Source organism: Somniosus microcephalus, chromosome 1, assembly GCF_052327205.1.
Source record: "Somniosus microcephalus isolate GS21.2 chromosome 1, FLI_Smic_1.0, whole genome shotgun sequence".
NCBI lineage: Eukaryota > Metazoa > Chordata > Chondrichthyes > Squaliformes > Somniosidae > Somniosus > Somniosus microcephalus.
The window spans coordinates 116363977-116390975 of NC_140987.1; the positions used below are offsets into that span (position 1 = coordinate 116363977).

The window sequence follows — 26999 nt, forward strand, 5'->3', positions numbered from 1 at the left end:
TTGCAACTACCCATTTGCAACTGTACCCTATAGTCACCCCAGTTCCAGTCACACACACAACCTCAATTATCAAAAGCCATTTATTGAAAGTATTTACCAAGTTTAGGCAATGCCCTTCCATCAAAAGGAGATCCGACCCTGGCAGTACATCACAAGCAAGTCGACCAAATGGGTTAACACGAAGCAGTTTGCAACTAATTTTTCTTGTACAGATTAATTTTGCAAATTAATTCCCTTTCAAGGAATCATTTGTGTTCTTGGTTAAGCATACTAAAGAAATAAAAATCCTATCCTATGGTTTTCTTTTGTCATTTCACAACCTCTATAATGGGAGACATACCATAGTATGTAGCTATCAAAGAAGTCATTTAAAGTGCTACATCAGATACAGTAATATCACTTCAGAGTTAAAGGTATCTGGTTATTTCCTAAAAGATTAACAACTTGCATTTCTAGGAACAGGAGTAGGCCATTCAGCCCCTCGAGCCTGTTCCGCCATTCAATGAGATCATGGCTGATCTACGATCTAACTCTTTGGCCCCGATCCCTTAATACCTTTAGTTAACAAAAAGCTATCAATCTCCAATTTAAAATTAACAATTGATCTAGCATCAATTGCCATTTGCGGAAGAGAGTTCCAAACTTCTACCACCCTGTGTGTGTGTAGAAGTGTTTCCTAATTTCACTCCTGAAAGGTCTGGCTCTAATTTTTAGACTATGCCCCCTAGTCCTAGAATCGCCAACCAGCAGAAATAGTTTCTCTACCTACCCTATCGGTTCCCCCTTAATATCTTAAAAACTTCGATCAGATCACCCCTTAACCTTCTAAATTCTAGGGAATACAACCCTAGTTTGTGTAATATCTCCTCGTAACTTAACCCTTGAAGTCCGGGTATCATTCTAGTAAACTTACGCTGCATTTCCTTCCTAAGGTGTGGTGCCCAGAACTGCTCACAGTACGCCAGGTGTGGTCTAACCAGGGTTTTGCAAGCTGCAGCATAACTTCTACACACATGTACTCTAGTCCACACATCCTCTAGATATAAAGGCCAGCATCCCATTAGCCTTTTGTATTATTTTCTGTATCTGTTCATGACATTTTAATGATCTATGTACCTGGACCCCCAAGTCTCTTTGGACCTCCACTGCTTCTGGCTTTTCACCATTTAGAAAGTATAGGAAACTCTTTGGTATCCGGCACCGACGGATTAAAAATTCCGGATGACTGAAGGTCATCTACCGAGGCTATTTTTAACAAAAATTAAAAAATCAAGAAATGTGCAGTATACAGTAATTGGCGGATCGGAAGAGACTACCGGCAGCACGGGAGAGTCAGACCCCTGTTATTGAGGTGTTCCGACTCCCAACAGCGCCAAGAAGCTGAGTAGTGGCAGTTTGGAGAACTACCCCCACTGACTAACTCGGCCACCGCGGCATTTCCGGTTATTGAGGTGTTGTTTGCGGAGTATGAATTTTGCCAGTTAATAGAGAATTCCGGATATTTGTGTGCCGTTTAAACGAGAGTTTCCTGTACCCTGTTCTATCCTTTTTAGGTCCAAAGTGGATGACCTCACATTTGCCTACATTGAAATCCATTTGCCACAGTTTTGCCCATTCACTTAATCTGTCGATATCCCTTTCTAATTTTATGCTTCCATCTACACTGCCTACAATGCTGCCTATCTTTGTGTCATCGGCAATTTTGGATATATGACATTCTATGCCATCACTAAGTCGTTAATAAATACTGTGAATAGTTGAGGCCCCAACACAGATCCCTGTGGGACACCACTAGTCATCTACTACCAATGTGAGTACCTACCCATTATCCCTACTCTCTGTCTCCTGCCGCTCAGCCAATTTCCTAACCAGGTCAATAATTTGCCCTCAATTCCATAGGCTTCTACCTTAGTTAACAGTCTCTTATGTGGGACCTTATCAAATGCCTTCTGGAAGTTCATATAAGTAACATCCATAGACATTCCCCTGTCCACTACTTTCGGCACCTCCTCAAAAAAAATCAATCAATCGGGGTTGTCAGGCATAACCTACCTTTCACAAATCCATTTCAATATCACATTTAACATGGAAAACATCCTAAAGCACTACATAGAGGTGTAATCAGAGAAAAAGGGACACGGCGACAAAATGATATTAGGAGGGTGACCAAAACCTTAGTTGAAGGAGAGCGTTTTAAAAGGAGGAAAGAAATTCCAGAGCATGTTACCGCAACAGCTGAAGGCACAGGAACCAATGGCAGGGGGATACACAGAAAGCCAGAGTCACAGGAAGAGTGTGTTCGGGGGTGGTACAGCAGGAGAAATTACAGAAGATTGGGAGAGGCAAGGCCATAAAAGGACTGAAACACAAGGATAGTGGAGGGTTGGGGTCCAGAATTCAATGCAGATCAGTGATGGGAGTAGGACTTGGGCAGCAGAATTTGGGATCATCTTAGGTTTATGGAGGGTGGAGGAACAAGATGTCCGCCAGAGCGCTGGAATAGTCGAGTCTGGCGGTGACAAAGGCATGGATGAGGGTTTCAGCAACAGATGTTACTAAAGGTGCAAGTAAGCACTCTTTGTGCTGGAGAAGATATGGAGTGGAGCCTCAGCTCAGGGGTCGCTGAGACGCAGAGATTGCAAACAGTCTGGGACAATGGCCAGGAATGGGGCTGAAATCGGTGTTGAGAATATGGAGTTTGTGGCTGAAGATGATGGCTTCAGTCTTCCCAATGTTCAACTGGACTAAAATGCATCTTATCCAAGACCGGCTATTGGGCAAACAGTCTGACAACAAAGAGTAGTTGAGAGAGGAGGTGCAGGGTAGAGCTGGCTGTGATCTGTGTACATGTGGAAGCTGGCCCAATGTCCACAGATATTATTGCCAAAAGGCAGCATTTTGATGTTGGAGAAGTTGGATGATCATGTTTAGTGGAAATGGGGTCAAGGAAGCAGAAGGTGGGTCTCATGAACAAGTTGAGCTCAGAGACTGCATACAAGGAGATGAAAGAGAAATAAGCAGGTTCACAATTAGGGCAGGAGTGGGGGGAAGAAAGATTTGACTTGATGGACAAAGGGAAGGGGATAGGCATCAAAACAAATGGGCTTAATCTTAGTGACAAAAATAACCCATGAACTTCTCGCACTTCTTGGGAGGAGAGGATGGAAGGGGGAAGGGGCAAGGGAAAGGTTGGTAGTGGAGAAAATAAGTTATCTTTGCTGTGCAAGATGATCCTGGAGTAGTGGGCAGTTTTAGCAGAGGAAAGCGAGGTCCGATAGCATTTCATGTGGTCCAGCCAGATCGGCTGATAAATAGCTAAACCAGTTGTGTGCCAGACTTGAGAGAGTGATGATGGAGGTCACACGAGGAGGTTTAACCAGGATGAGAGACATTCAAAGGTTTTGCTGGAGACAAGGACATGAAAAGGTGGACACAGAAGTATTGTGTGAAATGTAAGTCAACAGACTGTTGGGGCTTTGATCGTGCCGTTGCAAATGACGTGGGGTGGTGGGGGGAAGAGCTTTTTTCCAGGGACGGACACAGAAGGAGGTGGGGTTAAAGGGATATGGGAGGGTGGGAGATACAAGAAAGTGATCAGAGACAGCCTTGTCAGTGATAGATACTATGGGAGTAGAGAGGCCACAGGACATAGCAAAGTTGAGAGGGTGGCAGTGATTATGGTTGAGAGTGTTTATATGGAGATAGGGGGTTTGGGAAGGCAGTAGGGGGTGTAGGAAGGCAGTAGGGTAGTGAATTTAGAAGAGAGGGGGCAAGGGGAGCAGAGATGAAGATTGAAATCACAGGTTGAGGAGCTGCTTAGTGCACAGGCTGAAGGAGGAATATTTGAGAAACTCAGGATGGGGGATGACAGTAAACAACGCCCCAACACACCCCCCACATATACACACACACACACAGGCGTGTGTGCTGTGAGGATGCCGAGAAACTCCAGTATGATTTGAACAGGTTGGGTGACTGGCCAGATGCATGGCAGATGCAGTATAATGTGGATAAATGCGAGGTTATCCACTTTGGTGGCAAAAACAGGAAGGCACATTATTATCTGAACGGCAATAGATTGGGAGAAGGGGAAGTGCAACGAGACCTGGGTGTCCTTGTGCACCAGTCGCTGAAGGTAAGCATGCAGGTGCAGCAGGCGGTTAAGAAGGCAAATGGTATGTTGGCCTTCGTAGCAAGAGGATTCGAGTACAGGAGCAAGGGTGTCTTGCTGCAGTTGTACAGGGCCTTGGTGAGACCACATCTTGAGTATTGTGTGCAGTTTTGGTCGCCTTATCTGAGGAAGGATGTTCTTGCCATGGAGGGAGTGCAGCGAAGATTCACCAGACTGATACCTGGGATGGCAGGAATGACATATATGGCGAGATTGGGTCGATTGGGCTTATACTCGCTGGAGTTTAGAAGAATGAGAGGGGATCTCATCGAAACTTATAAAATTCTAACAGGACTAGACAGACTAGATGCAGGAAGGATGTTCCCGATGGCGGGGGAGTCCAGAACCAGGGGTCACAGTCTAAAGATAAGGGGTAAGCCATTTAGGACACAGATGAGGAGGAATTTCTTCACCCAGAGAGTGGTGAACCTGTGGAATTCTCTACCACAGAAGGCAGTTGAGGCCAATTCATTAAATATATTCAAGAAGGAGTTAGATATATTTATTAAGGCTAAAGGGATCAAGGGATATGGGGACAGGGTACCAAGTTTGGATGATCAGCCATGATCTCATTGAATGACAGAGCAGGCTCGAGGGGCCGAATAGCCTACTCCTACTCCAACTTCTATGTTTCTATGTTTAACACACACACCCCCAACCCCCATTTCTCGCGCACACACAAAACCCCCATACCTCTCCTTCCTCCATTTAAACTCCGCACTCAAAACAATACATTCCCAGTTTGCAGAATTACTGAATGCTAGATTTTACACACAATCTGTTGATGGATGGCTCAAAAAGGTTGTTTTTTTAAAAAAAAGAGCTGCATTTGTGTTCCTCATTGATCCGACCAAGACTGCTTTTAAAGATGTAAATAAAGTTTCACCTTTCAGTCCCCTCCCCCCGACTTCTCCACAAAGTCTCCTCGCATTCTCCCAACACGCGGGGCTCACAGAGCGAAACCGAGCACACGCTGTGTCCCCACCCCGAAAACACGTTTGTAAACACAAACACCAAGTTGTATTTTATAATGAGAAACTGGTATTGTATGCAGACCATAACCCCACTGCACTCCACGCTAACCAACGCAATTGGAAGAACACGCACTGCTTTGAAAATGAGGCGAAACGCCCAACAGAACGGGCATCGCATTTCTGTATAAAACGGCTCCGAAGTGAAAGGCACGGACCTTCTTTCCGCTGCATGTTGCCGATGAAGACATTCTCGGTTCCGCCGGCTCCCGCAGGCCTGCTGCCGGACGAGGCCGCTGGCCCGAAGCCGGCCTCGTTACCGGCAGGGTTTTTCCGAGCTTTCTGCGACTCTCTCCTGCCGGATTTGGCCGCGTTTGAAGCGGCGGCGGCGGCCGAGCTGCTGGAAGAGGCGGCGGCGGCCCCGGCTCCGGCTTTAGTTTTCCTGCCGCCGCCGCTGCCTCCCTCCTCTTTTTTCTTTTTCTGCTTCTTCTCCTCGGCCTCTCGGAGGATGTCGAAGGGGTCGGACTCATCGTCCAGCAGATGGTTGAAGCGATTGGTGACGGCACAGCCGAAGGTTTCCTGCATGGCGGCTGCGGGACTGGCCAGAATAACTCCTTTCATAGCCCTCCTCCCGAGCAGGCAACGCGCACCGACCCTCTTTCCCGGCGCCCTTTTAAGCTTAGTTTATATATATTTTTTTAAACTGTTATTTTAGACTAGCCCCCGGTCCGGGGTTGCCACTGGCGCGCATCCACGCACGGCCAGAGCCGGGGAGCTCCTCCCTCCTTCACCACCGCCTCCTCCTGGCGCTCCTCGCCCCGCACACCCGCCAATATGGCGCCTTTATTGATCTCCCTCCTCCTTTCTAACCGACTGCACTCTCTGACCCTGCTTCATATTAACTGGCATTTATTCATTTTTTAATATCGTCTCCAAAGTAGCAGCTGTTCCCTCTCCTCCGCCCCCCCACCACCTTTTAAAAAGTTCTTTTGTTCTTTTTGTTTTCTAATACATTTATTACTAGTTAAAAGAGCCCCATATCCTACACTCGCCTAAATAGATAACACTCAACTATATTTTAATGCACCATTTACATTTATTATTTCAAGGTCCCCCCCCCCCCCCATTTCACTTTTAAACGAAATTTTATTTCCACACTGTCCCAAGAATGTCACACAGGGTAATACTCTTGCGCCCAGAATTGGTAAATCTAGAAGCAGTTTGTATTTTAGCCAGATTCCAGCCAGCTTCATAAAAATGTACTCATAGAAACATAGAAGATAGGATAGGAGCAGGAGTAGGCCATTCGGCCCTTCGAGCCTGCTCCGCCATTCAATGAGATCATGGCTGATCATCCAAATTCAGTACCCTGTCCCTGCCTTCTCCCCATATCCCTTTAGCCTCAAGAAATATATCCAACTCTTTCTTGAATATATTTAATGAACTGGCCTCCACCACCCTCTGTGGCAGAGAATTCCACAGGCTCACCACTCTCTGGGTGAAAAAATTCCTCCTCATTTCAGTCCTAAATGGCTTACCCCTTATCCTTAGACTATGGACTCCCCGGCCATCAGAAACATCCTTTCTGCATCTAGTCTGTCCAGACCTGACAGAATTTTATAGGTTTCGATGAGATCCCCTCTCAATCTTCTAAACTCCAGTGAGTATAAGCCCAATTGACACAATCTCTCCTCGTACGTCATTCCTGCCATCCCAGGTATCTAGAAAATACAGAAAATATGTCAACAGTGTGCAGCTTTACTAAAAAAATGTACATTATACTATTTGTCATATCTCTCAAACAGGTCCTAAAGTACTGCACACACTATGAATTATTTTGAACTGCAGTAACTGTTGTTATGTAGGTTAACAGGGAAGTCAATGTGTACACAGCAGTATTTCACAAAGACCAATCAGATGAATGACCAGTTCATTTGTTTTGACTCTGAGGCAATAGTGCTACCGATTAAATAAAGCGGACACTACTATTATTATACATAATATATAAGAAAAATACTGCACTGGTGAAATAACTCCTGATGGTTATCACCAGGATTTGGTAATTGACTGCATTCTATTCCTTTTTATTGTTAAGATAAAGAATAATGAGCTCCTGGAATGATTATAAGACAGTAATATTATCAAGGGATTCAAATTATATCATAAACCACGAGAGGAAAGCTCAAGTGGTTTATAATAACCGTCATCTGAATCCTCTGAAGAGAATGTTGTTAGGAAATCATTCCATTATATCTATCATTATTTGTAATTATATATAATAGTAGTCAATAGCCTGTGGTGTTGAACATGGGAAGTTAGACTAAATGTAGTGAAGTGGGGTTCGAGGACGGGCGATAATTGGACCAGGAATTACAGATGTAATTCAATCGCTATTTTCAAATTTTACTTGGCTTGTATCCCTTGAGTAAAGAAGAGGTGATCTGATCGAGGTGTTTAAAATGTTAAAAGGATTTGATAGCATAGATGCAGATAAACTATTTCTTCTGGTGGAGGAATCAAGAACGGTGGGACATAATCTTTAAGTTAGAACTAGGCCAGTTAGTAGGGAAAACAGGAAGCACTTTTTCACACAAAGGGTAGTAGAAATCTGGAATTCTCTCCCCCAAAAGACTGAATGCTGGGACAATTGGAGCTTTCAAGACTCAGATCAATAGATTTTTGTTGGGTAAGGGTTTGAAGGGATGTGGAGCTAAGGCAGGTAAATGGAGCTGACATGTAGATCAGCCATGATCTAATTGAATGGCAGAGCAGGCTCAAGGGGATGAATGGCCTCCTCTTCCTAAATCATACATTATGTTCTTATTTTTATATAATATTTTAATTTTTATATTAAGAAAGAAGAAAGTTGGCTCAGTGGGTAGCATTCTTGCTTCTGAGCCAAAAGGTTGTGGGTTCAAGTTCCACCCCATAATCTAGATTGGCACTCCCAGTGCAGTACTGAGGGAGTGTGGCACTGTCGGAGGTGTCGTCTTTCGGATGAGACGATAAGGTTAGATAAAGTAGGGTGGGAGAAAGCCAGTCTGTAGCATAAACACAGGCATAGACCAGTTGGGCTGAATGGTCTGTTCCTGTGCTGTAAATTCTATGTAAAGAAAAAATAAGCTTGCATTTATATAGTGCCTTTCACAGCCTCAGCATGTCCCAAATTGCTTCACAACCAATTAAGTAGTTTTGAAGTGTAGCCACTGTTGAACTGTGGGGCAAAGAAGCAGCAAATTTGCACACAGCAAGGTCCCAAAAACAGCAATGAAATAAATGACCAATATTTTTAGTGGTGTTGGTTCAGAGTAAGTGTTGGACAGAACATTGGGAGAACTCCTCAGCTCACAGGATCTCCACCTGTGAAGCAGGCAAGGCATTACTTTAATGCCTCGTCTGAAAGATGGCACCTCCAACAGTGCAGCACTCCCTCAGCCCTGCACTGAAATGTCAGCCAATATTATGTGCTCAAAACTCTGGAGTAGGGTTTGAACCCACAACCTTCTGATCCTAGAGGTAAGAGTGCTGCTACTGAGCCAAGGTTGACAATAAATAAAGAGAAGTTGGTTAGGAATGGACCCAGAAGGAAAATAAAGAAAATATGAAGAGTATTGCCCTCAGCTGGAAAATGAATAAACAAATGAGCAGACACAGCTCGGAATGAAAATAAATAACTAAAGTTGGATGAATGGACCCGGTTGGAATAACTAAACAGAAATGAGGAGGAACATTTAGGGTGCAAATAGAGAAATAGCAGAAAAGGAATGGCCCTGAGTGGAAATAAAAAACATTGAAGAGGAATAGTTCAGGTAGGAAAGAATAAAATAAACAGGAGGAAAAAATCAACATGGCTGCCATAAGTATTTGGGGTGAAAATAATAAAAGATGTGTTCAACAACAGTGAAGTGTTAAAGTGCTTTCTGATTGGCTCAAGTTTTCCAGGAGTCAATCAGAATGTTTCCACGAGCTTCAGCTCTGCTGGATGTGTTCTCTTAAAATTCATAGATAGATAATTATGCTATAAACCATGAGAATTATTCAGCAGTATCTCCATCAACAACAATTAACTATGGTCATAATAAAATCAATAATAAACACGAGCATGCTTATAAGTAAACTCAAATATAGTGAAACATCCTATATAATATTGTCAACTGTGTCTCAGTGGCAGCTCTCTTGCCTCTGAGTCAGAAGGCTGTGAGTTCAAGTCCCACTACTTCAGTGCTGTACTGAGGGAGTGCTGCACTGTCAAAGGTGCTATCTTTCAGATGAGACATTAAACCAAGGCCCCATCTGCCCTTTCAGTTGGACGTAAAAGATCCCATGGCACTATTCGAGGAAGAGTAGGGGAGTTCTCCCAATGTCCTGGCCACTCTTTTTCCCTCAACCAACATCACTAAAACAGATTATCTGGTCATTATCACATTGCTGGTAGTGGGTCCTTGCTGTACCAAACTGGCTGCCGCATTTCCTACATTACAAGAGTGACTACACTTCAAAGGTACTTCATTGGCTGTAAAGTGCTTTGGGATGTCCTGAGGTCGTGAAAGGTGCTATATAAATGCAAGTTCTTTCTTTCCAGTTCCCCCAGTAGATCAATTGATAAATTGCTTCATAGCATATTTGTGTGCCATAATGACCACAAGATCTACAGGTTCAATTCCTGGTATGTGCTCATCTTATCTAGTGTTGTGGTGAGACTACTGCGATTGATGTCAGTGTCCCTGGGCTAGTGCAAAGGACAGAATTTGCATTTATCTGGTCCCTTTTGTGTTCTCAGAATGTCTCAAAGCACTTCACAACCAGTAGATTACTTTAGACGTGTAGCCACTGTTCTTATTTAAGCAAGTACAACAGTCAATTTGTGCACAAAACACTAGATACAGGAAACTTTCTGGTATCCGGCACCGACGGGACCGAGCTGGTGCCGTTAGATCAAAACTGCCGTAGAAACCAGCGCTAATGTTAAAACATACGGAGTTCAGAGCTCCGTGTGAAGCAACAAACCCTGTTGCTTAGCAACTGCTTCAAAACAGTCGGCGCAGCTTGCAAGCGTCTAGCTGAAGCTGTTGCTTAGCTACAGAGACGCTTGCAGAGCCAGGACTGGAGAAAAGAAGCAACGAAAAGAAAAAAAATTATCTGAACCGACTCCTGAATTTTGCCGGTAGATAGAGCTTTCCGGACATTTAACCTCCGGATAAACGAAAGTTTCCTGTAATCTGTTTTTTGGTTGTGTTGGATGAGGAATAATTATTGGCCAGGACAGTAGGAAAACTCTGCTCATCTTCAAATATCTTTCATATCCACATAAAACAGGCAGACAGGGCCTTGGTTTAAAGTATCATCCAAAAGACAGCACCTGCAATAATGCACCACTCCTTCAGTGCAGCACTGAATTAAATGTTTTTTTGTTACAATTAAATTTCTTTTTGTTTACAGTGGAATTGTGAACACACATTTTCTGTTATTTAGCATAGACGAAGCAGCAGAATGTACTTCAAGGTTCACGGCCTTGCCGCTCCCTATCTCCGTAATCTCCTCCAGCCCCACAACCCTCCAAGATAACTGTGCTCCTCTAATTCTGGCCTCTTGAACATCCCTAATTTTAATTGCTCAACCATCAGTGGCGATGCCTTCAGCTGCCTGGGCCCTAAGCTCTGGAATTCCCTCCCTAAACCTCTCTGCTTCACTACCTCTTTTTCCTCCTTTAAGACGCTCCTTAAAACCCTCCTCTTTGACCAAGCTTTTGGTCACCTGCCCTCATATCTCCTTGTGTGGCTCAGTTTCAAATTTTGTTTTATAACGCTCCTTTGAAGCGCCTTGGGACGTTTTACTACGTTAAAGGCACTATATAAATACAAGTTGTTGATAAAAAACTGCCTCTAATCATAAAAGATTTAATTTTTGCCTGTGTACTAAATGAGTCTCTTAATTGTACTTCCGGTTCAACCAGCTACAGGAAACAGTCAGTCTCAGTAGTGTAATCTCTGGTTGTAAATATGTAGTCAACTTCAGGTCAGGCCTTCAACCTGAAGAAGCAATGAATACATGAAATTTAGGTTTAAACTACAGTGCAGGAAACAGTCTCAAGATAGTAAGCTTTTTACTAATGTTATCATTGTGTTATGAGTTTCAGTAACCGGCTGATTTCTTTCTTTTATCACCTTGCTAATTGGTAATGCTGAATAAAGGGGCTCTAAATGTCATTGCAGTGAGAGGATTTGCTGATAAGGATAATAGTTGATTACTATAACATTTACAGGAGTATTTCAAGATATGTCTCTCTACCTTATCCTTGAGTATTCATGGAAAAAGAAACTTCTACCTATATTTATTTAAATAGGAAACTAATCATTTTTATGTTGATTGTGCTTCTATATTGCTCCTCCAACTGGGTCACCATCTTTATGCCATTTCTGAGGCCTGATGCATAACATCTTTTTTTTTCAGTAGATCAGCAGAGAGTTCTTGGAGCCAAGAATCAGAGCAAAAATATCACAGAAAGAGATTTGAAGGCCATTATTGACAGTTACATTTACAACAGCCTTGGATTTATTTGTCATAGTGCCCATTCAATCTACTCAAGATTACGTTGGTATTATACAGTGTACAATGTCATTGTGTACACAGGAGGCAGTTGAACATCTTCATGCTTCATTCATTTTTAAAAGAAAGAGAGGTAACTTTTGTGCACTGGCAGGATTCATTATTCAACATTTGATGGAGGAGTTCAAAATCATGAATGGTTTTGATAGAGTAAATAAGAAGAAACTGTTTCCAGTGGCAGAAAGCTTGGTAACCAGAGGACACCAATGTAAGGTGATTAGTAAAAGAACCAGAGGTGACAGGAGAAAACATTTTTTTGCACAGCAAGTTGTTGTGATCTGGAATGCAATGCCTGAAAGGGTGGTGGAAGCAGATTCAATAATAACTCACAGTGGCAGCGGCGGCGGCGGGAAACGCGAGCGGCGAGGCTTTAAAAGGCCCCAGAGACCAGGTAGGCCTCACAGCGGCAGCAGCAGCAGCGGGAAACGTGAGCGGCGAGGCTTAAAAAGGCCCCAGAGACCAGGTAGGCCTCACAGCGGCAGCGGCGGCAGGAAACACGAGTGGCGAGGCTTTAAAAGGCCCCAGAGACCAGGTAGGCTTACCAATCTCAGAGAGGGAGAGAAGTAAAAAGTAATCGAAGTGTGACATCACCAGAAAGCAGGTAAGTGATTGGTTGGTGAGCATTTCTCTCTTTTTTAAACTCTAACTCTATGGTTTATAGTTTCTAGGGTCTCTGTGGTGTAGCGGGGACTGTTGGTAAACCAGGGCCCTAAAATATATAATTTATCTGTAGTGTAATTGGTGGGATTGATTTGTTTAATTTAATTTCAAATAATTAAAAGGTAAGTCATGTCAGGACAGCCCGGCCCCATGGTATGCTCCTCCTGCGCTATGTGGGAACTCAGGGACACTTCCTCTGTCCCTGACAATCATGTGTGCAGGAAGTGTGTCCAGCTGCAGCTACTGGCAGACCGCATTGCGGCACTGGAGCAGCAATTAGATACATACTGGACCATTTGCAATGCTGAGGACATCGTGAATAGCACGTTTAATCAGTTGGTCACACCACAGATAAAGGTGACACAGGCAGAAAGTGAACGGGTGACCAACAGGCAGAGTGGTATGTGCAGGCAGGTAGTGCAGGGGTCCCCTGTGGCCATCCCCCTCTCAAACAGATATATCGCTTTGGATACTGATGGGGGGGACAGCTTACCATGGGAAGGCAGCAGCAGCCAACTTCCTGGCACCAGGGGTGGCTCTTCTGCACAGGACGTGAGCAAAAAGAGGGGGAGAGCTATAGTAATAGGGGATTCTATTGTAAGGGGAATCGATAGGCGTTTCTGCGGCCGCAAACGAGACTCCAGGATGATGTGTTGCCTCCCTGGTGCAAGGGTCAAGGATGTCTCGGAGCGGCTGCAGGGCATTCTGGAAGGGGAGGGTGAACAGCCAGTTCTCGTGGTGCATATAGGTACCAACGATATAGGTAAAAACCGGGATGAGTTCCTAAAAGCTGAATATAGGGAGTTAGGAGGTAAATTAAAAAATAGGACCTCAAAGGTAGTAATCTCAGGATTGCTACCAGTGCCATGTGCTAGTCAGAGTAGAAATAGAAGGATATTTCAGATGAATACGTGGCTAGAGGAATGGTGCAAGGGGGAGGGATTCAAATTCCTGGGACATTGGAACCGGTTCTGGGGGAGGTGGGACCAGTACAAAACGGACAGTTTGCACCTGGGCAGGGCCGGGACCGATGTCCTAGGGGGAGTGTTTGCTAATGCTCTGGGGGAGGGTTTAAACTGAAATGGCAGGGTGTTGGGAACCTGAGCGGGGAAGGAGGTTCTGCTGAGGGAGTTTGAGCAGCTAGGGGCCAAATTAAAAAGCAGAATCACAAGGGTAATAATCTCTGGATTATTACCTGAGCCACGACGAATTTGGCTAGGACAAATAAAATTAGAGAGTTAAATGCGTGGCTCAAAGACTGATGTGGGAGAAATGGGCTTTGCTTCCTGGGACACTGGCACCAGTACTGGGGCAGGAGGGAGCTGTTCCGTTGGGACGGGCTTCACTTGGCCAGTGCTGGGACTAGAGTCCTGGCGGATCATATAACTAGGGCTGTAGAGAGGGCTTTAAACTAACTAGTGGGGGGGAGGTTCCTAGAGAGCAAATAATAAAAATGACAACAGAGAAGGTCATAGACTTAGGTAGCAGTGGGGAAATTAAAAACCAGAGCGTGTCAGGAAGGGGCAGAAGGTATGGAGTAAAAGGTAAAGTAATAAAAAGGGCAAAAGCAGGAACTAAGTGTCACAAAACATATTTGAAAGTTCTCTATCTGAATGCACGTAGCATTCGTAACAAAATAGACGAGTTAATGGCACAAATAACTACATATGGGTATGATCTTGTGGCCATTACAGAAACATGGCTGCAGGGTGACAATGCCTGGGAATTAAACATACCAGGTTATTTAACGATCAGGAAGGACAGGCAGGAAGGAAGGGGAGGTGGGGTGGCTATGTTAATAAAGGAAGGAATCACTGTAATACAGAGAAATGATATTGGGTCAAAAGATCAGGATAATGAAACAGTTTGGGTGGAGATAAGGAATAATAAGGGGAAAAAAGCACTAGTGGGCATAGTCTATAGGCCTCTGAACAGTTGCAACTCTGTTGGATGGAGTATCAATCAGGAAATAGTTGAGGCTTGTAATAATGGAACATCTATAATTATGGGGGATTTTAACTATCATATTAATTGGACAAATCAAATTGGGCAGGGCTGCCTTGAGGATGAGTTCATTGAGTGTATTAGGGATGGGTTTCTTGAGCAGTATGTAACTGAACTGACCAGGGGGCAAGCAACCTTAGATCTGGTCCTGTGTAACGAGACAGGATTAATTAAAAATGTCCTAGTAAAGGATCCCCTTGGAATGAGTGACCATAACATGGTTGAATTCCATATTCAATTAGAGGGTGAGAAGGTTGGATCTCAAACAAGCGTGCTAAGCTTGAATAAAGGAGACTATGAAGGTATGAGAGCGGAATTGAGTAGAGTGGATTGGGAAAATAGATTAAAGGGTAAGGCGATACATGATCAGTGGTGTACATTTAAGGAGTTATTTTACAACTTCCAAAAAATATATATTCCACTGAGAAGAAAAGGGTGTAAAAGAAAAGACAGCCATCCGTGGCTAAGTAAAGAAATTAAGGATAGTATTCGACTAAAAACAAGGGCATATAAGGTAGCCAAATCTAGTGGGAGGATAGAGGATTGGGAAAACTTTAAAAGACAGCAAAAAATAACAAAAAGATTGATTAAGAAAGGGAAGATAGATTATGAAAGTAAATTAGCAAAAAATATAAAAACAGATAGTAAGAGTTTTTATAGTTATATAAAAAGAAAAAGGGTGGCTAAAGTAAATGTTGGTCCATTAGAGGATGAGACCGGGAAATCAATGGTGGGAAATATGGAGATGGCAAAAACACTGAATGAATATTTTATATCAGTCTTTACAGTAGAAGACACTAAGAATATCCCAACACTGGACAAACAGGGGGCTGGGGGGGAGGAGCTAAACACAATCAAAATCACTAAGGAAGTGGTACTCGGTAAAATAATGGGACTCAAGGCGGATAAATCACCTGGACCTGATGGCTTACATCCTAGGGTCTTGAGGGAAGTGGCGGTAGGGATTGTGGATGCATTGGTAATAATTTTCCAAAACTCCCTGGACTCAGCAAAGGTCCCAGCAGACTGGAAAACTGCTAATGTAACACCCTTATTTAAAAAGGGCAGTAGACAGAAGGCTGGAAACTATAGACCGGTTAGCCTAACATCTGTGGTAGGTAAAGTTTTGGAGTCCATTATTAAGGAGACAGTAACAGGACATTTGGATAATCATAATTTAATAGGACAAAGTCAGCATGGTTTTATAAAGGGGAAGTCATGTTTGACAAATTTGCTGGAGTTCTTTGAGGAAGTAACATATAGGGTGGATAAAGGGGAACCAGTGGACGTAGTGTATTTAGACTTCCAAAAGGCATTTGACAAGGTGCCACACAAAAGATTATTGCTTAAGATAACAAATCACGGGATTGGGGGTAATATTCTGGCATGGATAGAGGATTGGCTATCTAAGAGAAGGCAGAGAGTTGGGATAAATGGTTCATTCTCAGACTGGCAATCAATAACTAGTGGTGTTCCGCAGGGGTCAGTGCTGGGTCCCCAACTCTTTACAATCTATATTAACGATTTGGAGGAGGGGACCAAGTGTAACATATCAAAGTTTGCAGATGATACTAAGATGGGAGGGAAAGTAGTGAGTGAGGAGGACATAAAAAACCTGCAAGGGGACATAGACAGGCTAAGTAAGTGGGCAGAGATTTGGCAGATGGAATACAATACTGGAAAGTGTGAGGTTATGCACTTTGGCAGGAAAAATCGTAGAGCAAGTTATTATCTTAATGGCAAGAAACTGGAAAGTACTGAAGTACAAAGGGATCTGGGGGTCAACGTGCACGAAACTCAAAAGGTTAGTATGCAGGTGCAGCAAGTGATTAAGAAGGCCAATGGAATGTTGGCTTTCATTGCTAGGGGGATAGAATATAAAAATAGGGAGGTATTGCTTCAGTTGTACAAGGTATTGGTGAGACCGCACCTGGAATACTGCATACAGTTTTGGTGTCCATACTTAAGAAAGGACATACTTGCTCTCGAGTCAGTACAAAGAAGGTTCACTCGGTTAATCCCGGGGATGAGGGGATGGACATATGAGGAGAGGTTGAGTAGATTGGGACTCTACTCATTGGAGTTCAGAAGAATGAGAGGCGATCTTATTGAAACATATAAGATTGTGAAGGGGTTGGATCGGGTGGATGCGGGGAGGATGTTCCCGATGATGGGTGAAACTAGAACTAGGGGGCATAGTCTTTCAAAACTGAGATGAGGAGGAACTACTTCACTCAGAGGGTGGTAGGTCCATGGAATATGCTGCCCCAAAAAGCTGTAGAAGCTACATCATTACATAAATTTAAAACAGAAATAGACAGTTTCCTAGAAGTAAAGGGAATTAAGGGTTACGGGGAGCGGGCAGGAATTTGGACATGAGTCTAGGTTCGGATCGGACATGGCCCTGTGGGTAGCGGAGCGGGCCCAGGGGCCGTGTAGCCTGATCCTGCTCCTATTTCGTGTGTCTAATTCTGTTAGATTCAGGAGATGGTTCTGTGATAGTAGATTGGCGGTTAGGATCAGATCAGCCATGATCTTATTGAATGGCGGAGCAGGCTCGAGGGGCCGATTGGCCTACTCCTGCTCCTATTTCTTATGTTCTTATGTTCTTATGAAACAGAGGAAAGGGAAACAAGGATAAAAGCAAAAGACAGGAAGGAGAAAAACAAAAGTGACAGGAAGAGAAATCAAGGGTTTAAATCAAACATGGCCACAGTAAATAATAATTCTAAAAGATCTAAGAGTGTTAAAAAAACAAGCCTGAAGGCTTTGTGTCTTAATGCGAGGAGCATTCGTAATAAGGTGGATGAATTAGCTGCGCAAATAGAGGTAAACAAATATGATATGATTGGGATTACGGAAACATGGCTCCAGGGTGGCCAAGGCTGGGAACTCAGCATCCAGGGGTATTCAATATTCAGGAAACATAGGCAGAAAGGAAAAGGAGGTGGGGTAGCATTGCTGGTTAAAGAGGGGATTAACACAATTGAAAGGAAAGATATTAGCTCTGATGATGTGGAATCTATGGGTAGAACTGAGAAATACCAAGGGGCAGAAAACATTAGTGGAAGTGGTATATAGACCTCCAAACATTAATGCGGAGGTCGGGGATGGCATTAAACAGGAAATTAGAGAAGTGTGCAATAAGGGCACAGCAGTTATCATGGGTGACTTTAATCTACATATAGATTGGGCTAACCAAATTAGTAACAATACTGTGGAGGAGGAATTCCTGAAGTGTATACGGGATGGTTTCCTGGACCAATATGTCGAGGAACCAACTAGAGATCAGGCCATCTTAGACTGGGTATTATGTAATGAGAAAGGATTAATTAGCAATCTTGTGCGAGGCCCCTTGCGTCGGAGCGATCATAATATGATAGAATTCTTCATTAAGATAGAGAGTGAAATAGTTGACTCAGAGACTAGGGTCCTGAATTTAAATAAAGGAGACTACGATGGTATGAGGTGCGAGTTGGGTAGGATTGATTGGGGAATGTCACTCAAAGGGTTGACGGTGGATGGGCAATGGCAAACATTCAAAGATCGCATGGATGAACTACAGAATTTGTTCATCCCAGTTTGGCATAAAAATAAAACAAAAAAGGTGACTCAACCGTGGCTAACAAGGGAAATTAGGGATAGCATAAGATCCAAGGAGAGGACATATAAATTGGCCAGAAAAAGCAGTAAACCTAAGGATTGGGAGCAGTTTAGGATCCAACAAAGGCGGACAAAGGGATTAATTAAGAGGAGGAAAATAGAGTATGAGAGTAAGCTTGCAGGGAACATAAAAACTGACTGTAAAAGCTTTTATAGCTATATGAAGAGAAAAAGATTGGTGAAGTCAAGCGTAGGTCCCTTGCAGTCAGAATCAGGGGAATTTATAATGGGGAACAAAGAATTGGCAGAACAATTAAATACATACTTTTGTTCTGTCTTCACAAAGGAGGACACAAATAACCTCCCAAAGATGTCGGGGAACATAGGGTCTAATGAAAGGGCGAAACTGATAGAAATCAGTATTTGTAGGGAAATGGTGTTAGGGAAATTGATGGGATTGAGGGTCGATTAATCCCCAGGGCCTGATAATCTACATCCTAGGGTACTTAAGGAAGTGGCCCTAGAAATAGTAGATGCATTGCTGGTCATCTTCCAAAATTCGATAGATTCTGGAACAGTACCCATGGATTGGCGGGTAGCTAATGTTACCCCACTGTTCAAAAAGGGTGGTAGAGAGAAAACGGGGAATTACAGACCGGTAAGCCTGACATCGGTAGTGAGGAAAATGCTAGAGTCCATTCTAAAGGATGTAATAGCAGAGCACTTGGAAAAAAGTGACCGGATCGGACAAAATCAACATGGCTTTACAAAAGGTAAATCGTGCTTGACTAATCTACTGGAATTTTTTGAGGATGTAACTGGTAAAATAGATAAGGGAGAACCAGTGGATGTGGTGTATTTGGATTTTCAAAAGGCTTTCGATAAGGTCCCGCATAAGAGATTAGCATGTAAAATTAAGGCATGTGGGATTGGGGGCAAGGTATTGACTTGGATAGAGAACTGGTTGGCAGATAGAAAGCAAAGAGTTGGAATAAACGGGTCTTTTTCCGACTGGCAGGCAGTGACTAGTGGGGTACCGCAGGGACGGTCCTTGGACCCCAGCTATTCACAATATATATTAATGATCTGGACGAGGGAACTAGATGTAATATCTCCAAGTTTGCAGATGACACAAAGCTGGGTGTGCGTGTGTGCTGTGAGGAGGATGCCGAGAAACTCCAGTATGATTTGGACAGGCTGGGTGATTGGGCAGAAGCATGGCAGATGCAATATAACGAGGATAAATGCGAGGTTATCCACTTTGGTGTCAAAAACAGGAACGCAGATTATTATCTGAATGGCAATAGATTGGGAGAAGGGGAAGTACAACGAGACCTGGGCGTCCTTGTGCACCAGGCGCTGAAAGTAAGCATGCAGGTGCAGCAGGCGGTTAAGAAGGCAAATGGTATGTTGGTCTTCATAGCGAGAGCGTTTGAGTACAGGAACAAGGATGTCTTGCTGCAGTTGTACAGGGCCTTGGTGAGACCACATCTTGAGTATTGTGTGCAGTTTTGGTCGCCTTATCTGAGGAAGGATGTTCTTGCCATGGAAGGAGTTCAGCGAAGATTCACCAGGCTGATACCTGGGATGGAAGGAATGACATATGAGGAAAGATTGGGCTTGTACTCGCTGGAGTTTAGAAGAATGAGAGGGGATCTCATTGAAACTCATAAAATTCTGACAGGACTGGACAGACTAGATGCAGGAAGGATGTTCCCGATGGTCGGGGAGTCCAGAACCAGGGGTCACAGTCTAAGGATAAAGGGTATGCCATTTAGGACAGAAATGAGGAGGAATTTCTTCACCCAGAGAGTGGTGAACCTGTGGAATTCTCTACCACAGAAGGCAGTAGAGGCCAATACATTAAATATATTCAAGAAGGAGTTGGATATATTTCTTAAGGCTAAAGGGATCAAGGGGTATGGGTCGGCGTTGAGTGCAAGCGAGGGTTTGGTAAGTGAGAGAAAAGTTATTTAAGTTTATTTAGAGAATTTAAGTGAAGGGAAAATTTAATTTTTTGAAGTAGGTTTAATTTATTAAAGTAAATTAAATTGTTGGGGAGTTTAAACCGGAAGTAGAATCTGGGTTTAAAAAGGGGCAGGCCGAGTGCAGCAGCGCGAGTGCAGTTGGCGTTGAGTGCAAGCGAGAGTTTGGTAAGTGAGAGAGTTCGGGCAAGTGGGAGGTGAAGGGGTGTTTTTGCCCTGTTTTGTTCCCCACTCTCAGGCTTAGCCAGCACTGCGGAAGCGGAGCAGCGAGGCGAATCAACCTAACAGGCCCCACAGACAGCATTCAAAAGGGAGGTAGGTGATCAGCTGGTTGGTAGGTCCTCTTCTCTTTATAATTTGGTAAGTTGTATTAAATAGTGGTGTGATATTATCATCTATATCGGGGCAGAGGGTCTTCATAACTAATGATAAGAAATTTAATTAATTATATAGAATGGGTGAGCAGGTGATGTGTTACTGCTGCGAAATGTGGGAGCCGGTGGACACTATTGATGCTCACGGTGATTACATTTGCAGTAAGTGTTTGATGCTAGAGGAATTCCGGCACCATGTTGATGTGCTTGAGACCGAGCTTCAGACACTGCGACACATCAGGGAGGGGGAGAAGTACCTGGACTCTATGTTTCAGGAGGTAGTCACACCTATGAAATTAATTAATTCCGATGTAGTCCGTGGTCAGGGACAGGACGGTGTGACTATGAGTGAGGCAGGTACGGGGATCCAGGAGGTAGTGTTGGAGGAGCCGCAGCCCTTGCTCTTGTCAAACAGGTTCAAGGTTCTTACTCCCTGTGGGGGCGGGAGCAGGGACTGCAGGGAGGATGAGCAACCTGGCCACAGCACCGTGGAACGGGGGGCCATTCAAGAGGGGGGAGTAAATAAAAATGTTGTAGTGGTAGGGGATAGTATCATTAGGGGGATAGATAGGGTTCTCTGCAGTTGAGAGCGGGAGTCCCGAAGGCTGTGTTGCCTGCCCGGTGCCAGGGTTAAGGACATCTCTTCTGGGCTGGAGAGAAACTTGGAGTGGGAGGGGGAGGATCCAGTTGTCGTGGTCCATGTTGGTACCAACGACGTAGATAGGACAAGGAAGAAGGTTCTGTTAAAGGAGTATGAGCAGCTAGGGGTCAAATTAAAAAACAGAACCTCAAGGGTAATAATCTCTGGATTATTACCTGAGCCACGAGTGAATTTTGCTAGGATAAATAAAATTAGAGAGTTAAATGCGTGGCTCAAAGACTGGTCTGGGAGAAATGGGTTTTGCTTCTTGGGACACTGGCACCAGTACTGGGACAGGAGAGTGCTGTTCCGTTGGGACGGACTCCACTTGGCCAGTGCTGGGACTAGAGTCCTGGCGAATCATATAACTAGGGCTGTAGAGAGGGCTTTAAACTAATTAGTGGGGGGGAAGGTTTCTAGAGAGCAAATAATAAAAATGACAACGGAGAAGGTCATAGACCTAGGTAGCAGTGGGGGAATTAAAAACCAGAGAGTGTCAGGAAGGGACCGAGTGTAACATATCAAAGTTTGCAGATGATACAAAGATGGGAAGGAAAGTAGTAAGTGAGGAGGACATAAAAAACCTGCAAAGGGACATAGACAGGCTAAGTAAGTGGGCAGAGATTTGGCAGATGGAATATAATACTGGAAAGTGTGAGGTTATGCACTTTGGCAGGAAAAATCATAGAGCAAGTTATTATCTTAATGGCAAGAAACTGGAAAGTACTGCAGTACAAAGGGATCTGGGGGTCCTGGTGCACGAAACACAAAAAGTTAGTATGCAGGTGCAGCAGGTGATCAAGAAAGCCAATGGAATGTTGGCTTTTATTGCTAGGAGGATAGAATATAAAAACAGGGAGGTATTGCTGCAGTTGTACAAGGTATTGGTGAGACCACACCTGGAATACTGCATATAGTTTTGGTGTCCATACTTAAGAAAAGACATACTTGCTCTCGAGTCAGTACAAAGAAGGTTCACTCGGTTAATCCCGGGGATGAGGGGGTTGACATATGAGGAGAGGTTGAGTAGATTGCGACACTACTCATTGGAGTTCAGAAGAATGAGAGGCGATCTTATTGAAACATATAAGATTGTGAAGGGGCTTGATCGGGTGGATGCAGTGAGGATGTTCCCAATGATGGGTGAAACTAGAACTAGGGGGCATAACCTTAGAATAAGGGGCTGTTCTTTCAAAACTGAGATGAGGAGAAACTTCTTCACTCAGAGGGTGGTAGGTCTGTGGAATTTGCTGCCCCAGAGAGCTCTGGAAGTTACATCATTAAATAAATTTAAAACAGAAATAGACAGTTTCCTAGAAGTAAGGGGAATTAGGGGTTACGGGGAGCGGGTAGGAAATCGGACATGAGGCTAGGTTCAGATCGGTCATGGCCCTGTGGGTGACGGAGTGGGCCCAGGGGCCTTGTAGCCTGGTCCTGCTCCTATTTCTTGTGTTCTAATTCTGTGTTAGATTTCAGGAGATGGTTCTATTCACAGGGATTAGTGGCGACCTCGGGAACAGGCTGCCAGCTAGGAGTCCTTCAAGAGTAAATTGGGCCTGTTCCTGGCTGGGGTGGAGATCACCTCTTACAGAAGGTAAGTACTGCAGGAAATACAGGGACAGAGTGATCTCCTGGACGAGTTTCGATCGCCTTAATGGGTCGGAGAGGAATTTCCCAGATTTTTTCTCCCAAATTGGCCATTGGGTTTTTTATCTGGTTTTTCGCCTCTCCCGGGAGATCACATGGGTTCGGGTGGGATGAAGAGTGAAAGTAGATTTGAGGTTAGGATCAGATCAGCCATGATCTTATTGAATGGCGGAGCAGGCTCGAGGGGCCGATTGGCCTACTCCTGCTCCTATTTCTTATGTTCTTATGAAAGCAGGGACCGGGTACTGAATTTGGATGATCAGCTATGATCACATTGAACAGCGGAGCAGGCTCGAGGGGCCGAATGGCTCTCTCTGATCAGCTGAAAAATTTCAAGATGTTCAAATACAAGATGTTCAGTCACTCCATCCTAAATTATAGACTAGTAGTTAGTCTATAGACTAGATGTTAGGCTAACCGGTTTATAATTCCATGGTTTCCCTCTCTCACCTTTCTTAAAAGCGGAGTGACATGTGCAATTTTCCAATCTAAAGGAACGGTTTCTGAAGATAATAGTTAGGACATCTGCAATGTTCTGACCTAATTCCTTTAAAACCCTGGGATGAAAACCATCTGGTCCTGGGGATTTGTCACTCTTTAGTGCCATTATTTTCTTCATTACTGTTAATTTACTTATGTTAGTTTTGGTGAGTCCCCATCCCTGATTCAATATTAGTTTCCTTGGGATGTCCAGCATGCTATCCTCTTCTTCTACTGTAAATACTGATGCAAAGTAATTATTTAACATGTCCGACATTTCCTTATTTTCATTTATTATATCACCATTGTCAGTTTTTAAGGTGCCCACATTGCTCCTAACCACCCTTTTTTTCCTAATATAATTGTATAAGCATTTTGCATTGATTTTGATATCCTTTGCAAGTTTCATTTCATACTCCCTTTTTGTATCTGTTTTGTCACCCTTTGCTGTTCTTTGTATCTCTCCCATTCGTCAAGATCTGTGCTATTTTTTGCATTCTTGTAGGCTTTTTCTGTTAGTTTTATATTGTCCCTTACCTCTTTAGTTGCCCATGGCTATTTTTTGGCAGGTAGAGCTCTTGTCCTTTAGGAGTATAAACTGGTTCTGTATCACGTTAAATTCTTTTTTGAACACCTCCCACTGATCTTCTGTCATTACCCATTAACAGATTTGCCCAGTGTACTGTGGACAGTCTCTGTCTCATCCCGTTGAAGTTGGCCTTACCCAAATCTAGAATCTTAGTAGCTGTTTTGCGTTTCTCCCTTTCAAACACAACATTTGCTGGTGCACTTCCAAGATCCTGCTCTTAAAGGCTGGGGTGCTGAAGTCTACACCTCTGCCCTCTTTGACAGTGTATGGACCCAACTTGCCCTCTAGCTAGCTGTGTCTTCTGCTGTCCCTTCTTCCACTGCCAGCTGCCGTTCTCTTGTTATGTGCACTTCACCCTGTGAAGACCACTCTAACTGAATATCTGCCCTACCTGGGGTGCTGATTTCTGTGCTGGTGCTTGTTAAAGAGAGATAAAGTGATGGTGCTTGTTAAAGAGAGATAGGGTGATGGTGCAAGCTAGCGAGGCTGGATTGGCCTGCCTTCTACAGCAGGGGCCGATTCTACAGAGGGACCTTCAAATACAAGAAAGGAACAATGATTAGCGAGTACTGGGCAGATTAGGGAGCATCAGACATGTGGAGTAGTGAGGCATCATCAATTTGGCCAGCTCCCTGAAGGAGCTACATATTGAGGACAGATAGAAGATGAGAGAAAAAGGCAGAACAAAAAAGGCAAAATGGCAGAAGTGGCGCAACGTCTTAGTGCTGTAATGTAGTCTATGGTTGGTGCCATTCAATCTCAGACTGCTCTCATGCAATCTCAGCTTGATGCCACGCAAGCTCTGACTGCTGCCATCATGGCTGGGTCTACCACAGTCGACCAGGGCTTTCACGATGTCACAGCAAGCCAGCAATCTGTGCTCCAACAGATTGCTGGGGATGCTGAGGTGCTGCCCCGGGGAATGGCAGTGGGTCAGTGGAGCAGGAACCTGCTGTCCTTTCTCACTATGATAGCATTCCTGCTCCCACCATTGCCACTCCGCCATTGCCCTTGTCGCTGCCTGTCATCCAGCCAGCCCAGACTGCTGCTGCCCATGCTGAAATGGTGCAGTCTACAGCCGGGCCTTCCAAGTCCAGAGCTGGTCGAGGGCATCCTGCAAGGCCATCTGCAGTCTCACGCATGGACACTCAGCAGCCTTCCACCAGCCGTGCTGCAGCCACTGGGCCAACACTTCATAGGAGCACTAGAGTAGGCAAAGGCACACTAAAGCGAGGCACCAAGGGATTGTGCAAGGGTGAATAGTAAATATTGTTGTTGTAAAGATGTGTTCACTGATTATTGATAAATTTATTAATTCACTTTGGATAATTTTGTAATGTCTCTCATTTCAGCTGGGTGCTGTGATATGGCCTGCGACAGGGATAGAATGATGGGGATGTGGTGAGCAATGGGTATCTGTGGTTGAACTTACTGGAACCGCAGTCTGATGAGACGGTCACAGACTGCCCTTTTGGAAGGCCGATTGAGTGGCTGCCTCCTCCCTTGCTCCTGTTCGTCCTCCTCCTCATCATCATCTTCCTCGTCCTCCTCGTCATCCTCCTCCTCCTCCTCTCCATCTTCCTTCTCCTGAGGTGGTTCCGCAATCCCTGCTGGCAAGTGCTGGGCCCTCATGATGGCCAGATTTTGGCGCATGCAGCACACCACGACGAAATGGGACACCCGCTCCGGTGAGTACTGGAGGGCTCCTCCCAAGCGGTCAAGGCAGCGGAACCGTTGCTTGAGCACCCTGATGGTCTGCTCAATGATGTTCCTGGTGGCGGCATGGATCTCATTATATGAGTGCTGTGCAGGAGTGTTGAGGTTGCGGAGGGGTGTCATGAGCCAGGTGGAGAGCGGATACGCCTTGTCTCCGAGCAGCCAGCCACAAGCTTGATGTAGTGGCTGGAAGAGTGCCAAGATGAAGGCATCATGGCTGCTGTCAGGATAGCGGGCATTCACATTCAGGATTCGCTGTCTGTGGTCGCACACCAACGGCACATTCAGTGAGTGGTAGCCTTTGCAGTTACAGAAGATCTCAGGAATGTTAGGTATTGCCTGCAAAGCCACGTGGGTGCAGCCAATGGCGCCCTGCACCATGGGGAATCCTGCTATCCTGGCAAAGCCACATGCACGCTCGTCCTGCTTCTCTCTGGTGATCGGGAAGGAAATGTAATTCCTTCTCCTACGGTAGAGAGCCTCTGTGACCTCCCAGATGCAGCGATGGATGGCGAACTGCGAGATGTTACCTAAATCTCCTGTTGCAGACTGGAAGAATCCACTGGCGAATAAATTGAGGGCGACAGTGCCACTTGACTGCCACTGAGAGAGCTGTCCTCATCCTGATCTGAGGATCGAGGCCTGGTTGCAGGAGGTGGCAGAGTTCTATGACCACCTCCTTGCTGAAGCGGAGCCTTCTGATGCACTGCTGCTCGCTTAATTGAAGGTAGGAGAATTGCTGTTGGAAGACCCTCGGAGGGTAAGGCCTCCTGTTGAGAGCCCTGATGGCCCTCCTCCTCCCTCTGGCCACATGTTCCAATCTTTCTCGCTGCCTGCACTCCCTCCACCGTATATCCTGGAGGGCGAGGTCGACTGCCAGTACAGCCCCCATTAATGTAACGAATGTTGATATGTTGTGAGAATAAATGTAACTAAATTTTAGTAGCCACAACACTCCGAAGACTAAACAACCTTTAAATGACTGATTTAAAATGTTGCACAATGTAGGAAGCAGTGAAACAGCACTAACCTGACAGCTGCGACTCATTACTCATGATCCCTTTAAGTAGCGCCCCTGGAGCCGGCTACCGACTGCTTGATGCCTCCTCTCCCTGCCGCTGTCGGGGCGAGGTGCTAAGACAGGGGGCGATACTCAATTTGGCAGATGGGGCACCCAGAGAGCGTCACGATCTGCCCAGCGCTGAAGTCCCCGGCGTATTGGCCCAGAAATTCTGGTCCCAACACGTGAGTACGCACGGGGTACTCACGTGTAGGCCCAACGAAAGTGCCAGTTTCGTGCATGCGCGGGAAACCGGCACTTCCGTTCCCCTGAAAGAAGGGGTTCAGTGGTCGAACGCGTGTGCCGGAGAGGCAGCGTGTGCGCATTGAACTTACGTTTTTTTTCCAGGTTTCTCCGGGAGAGTAAGTCTCCAACAGTTACACTTTTAAAAACAGGCGCAAGGCCTGCTTTTAACAAGGTAAGTGGTGAATTAATTAAAATTAAAACATTTTTTCCACAGGTTTATTATTTTTTAATACTTTAAAGAAAGGTA

General features: G+C 44.7%; 1 protein-coding gene across 5 annotated transcripts in view; it reads right to left on the reverse strand.

The window, feature by feature from the left end:
- LOC147124316 (intracellular hyaluronan-binding protein 4.S-like) overlaps positions 1-5958 on the reverse strand; it is a 36761-nt gene extending 30803 nt beyond the window's left edge. For 4 of the 5 annotated variants that reach the window (XM_085984933.1, XM_085984930.1, XM_085984924.1 and 1 more), the window contains exon 1: positions 5361-5958. In XM_085984933.1, coding sequence (XP_085841059.1) covers positions 5361-5763 — 403 coding nt within the window. In that variant the 5' untranslated portion in view covers positions 5764-5958. The remainder of the gene's footprint in view (positions 1-5360) is intronic. The other variant, XM_085984919.1, reaches the window with a different exon arrangement.
- Between the last annotated feature and the right edge of the window lie 21041 nt (positions 5959-26999).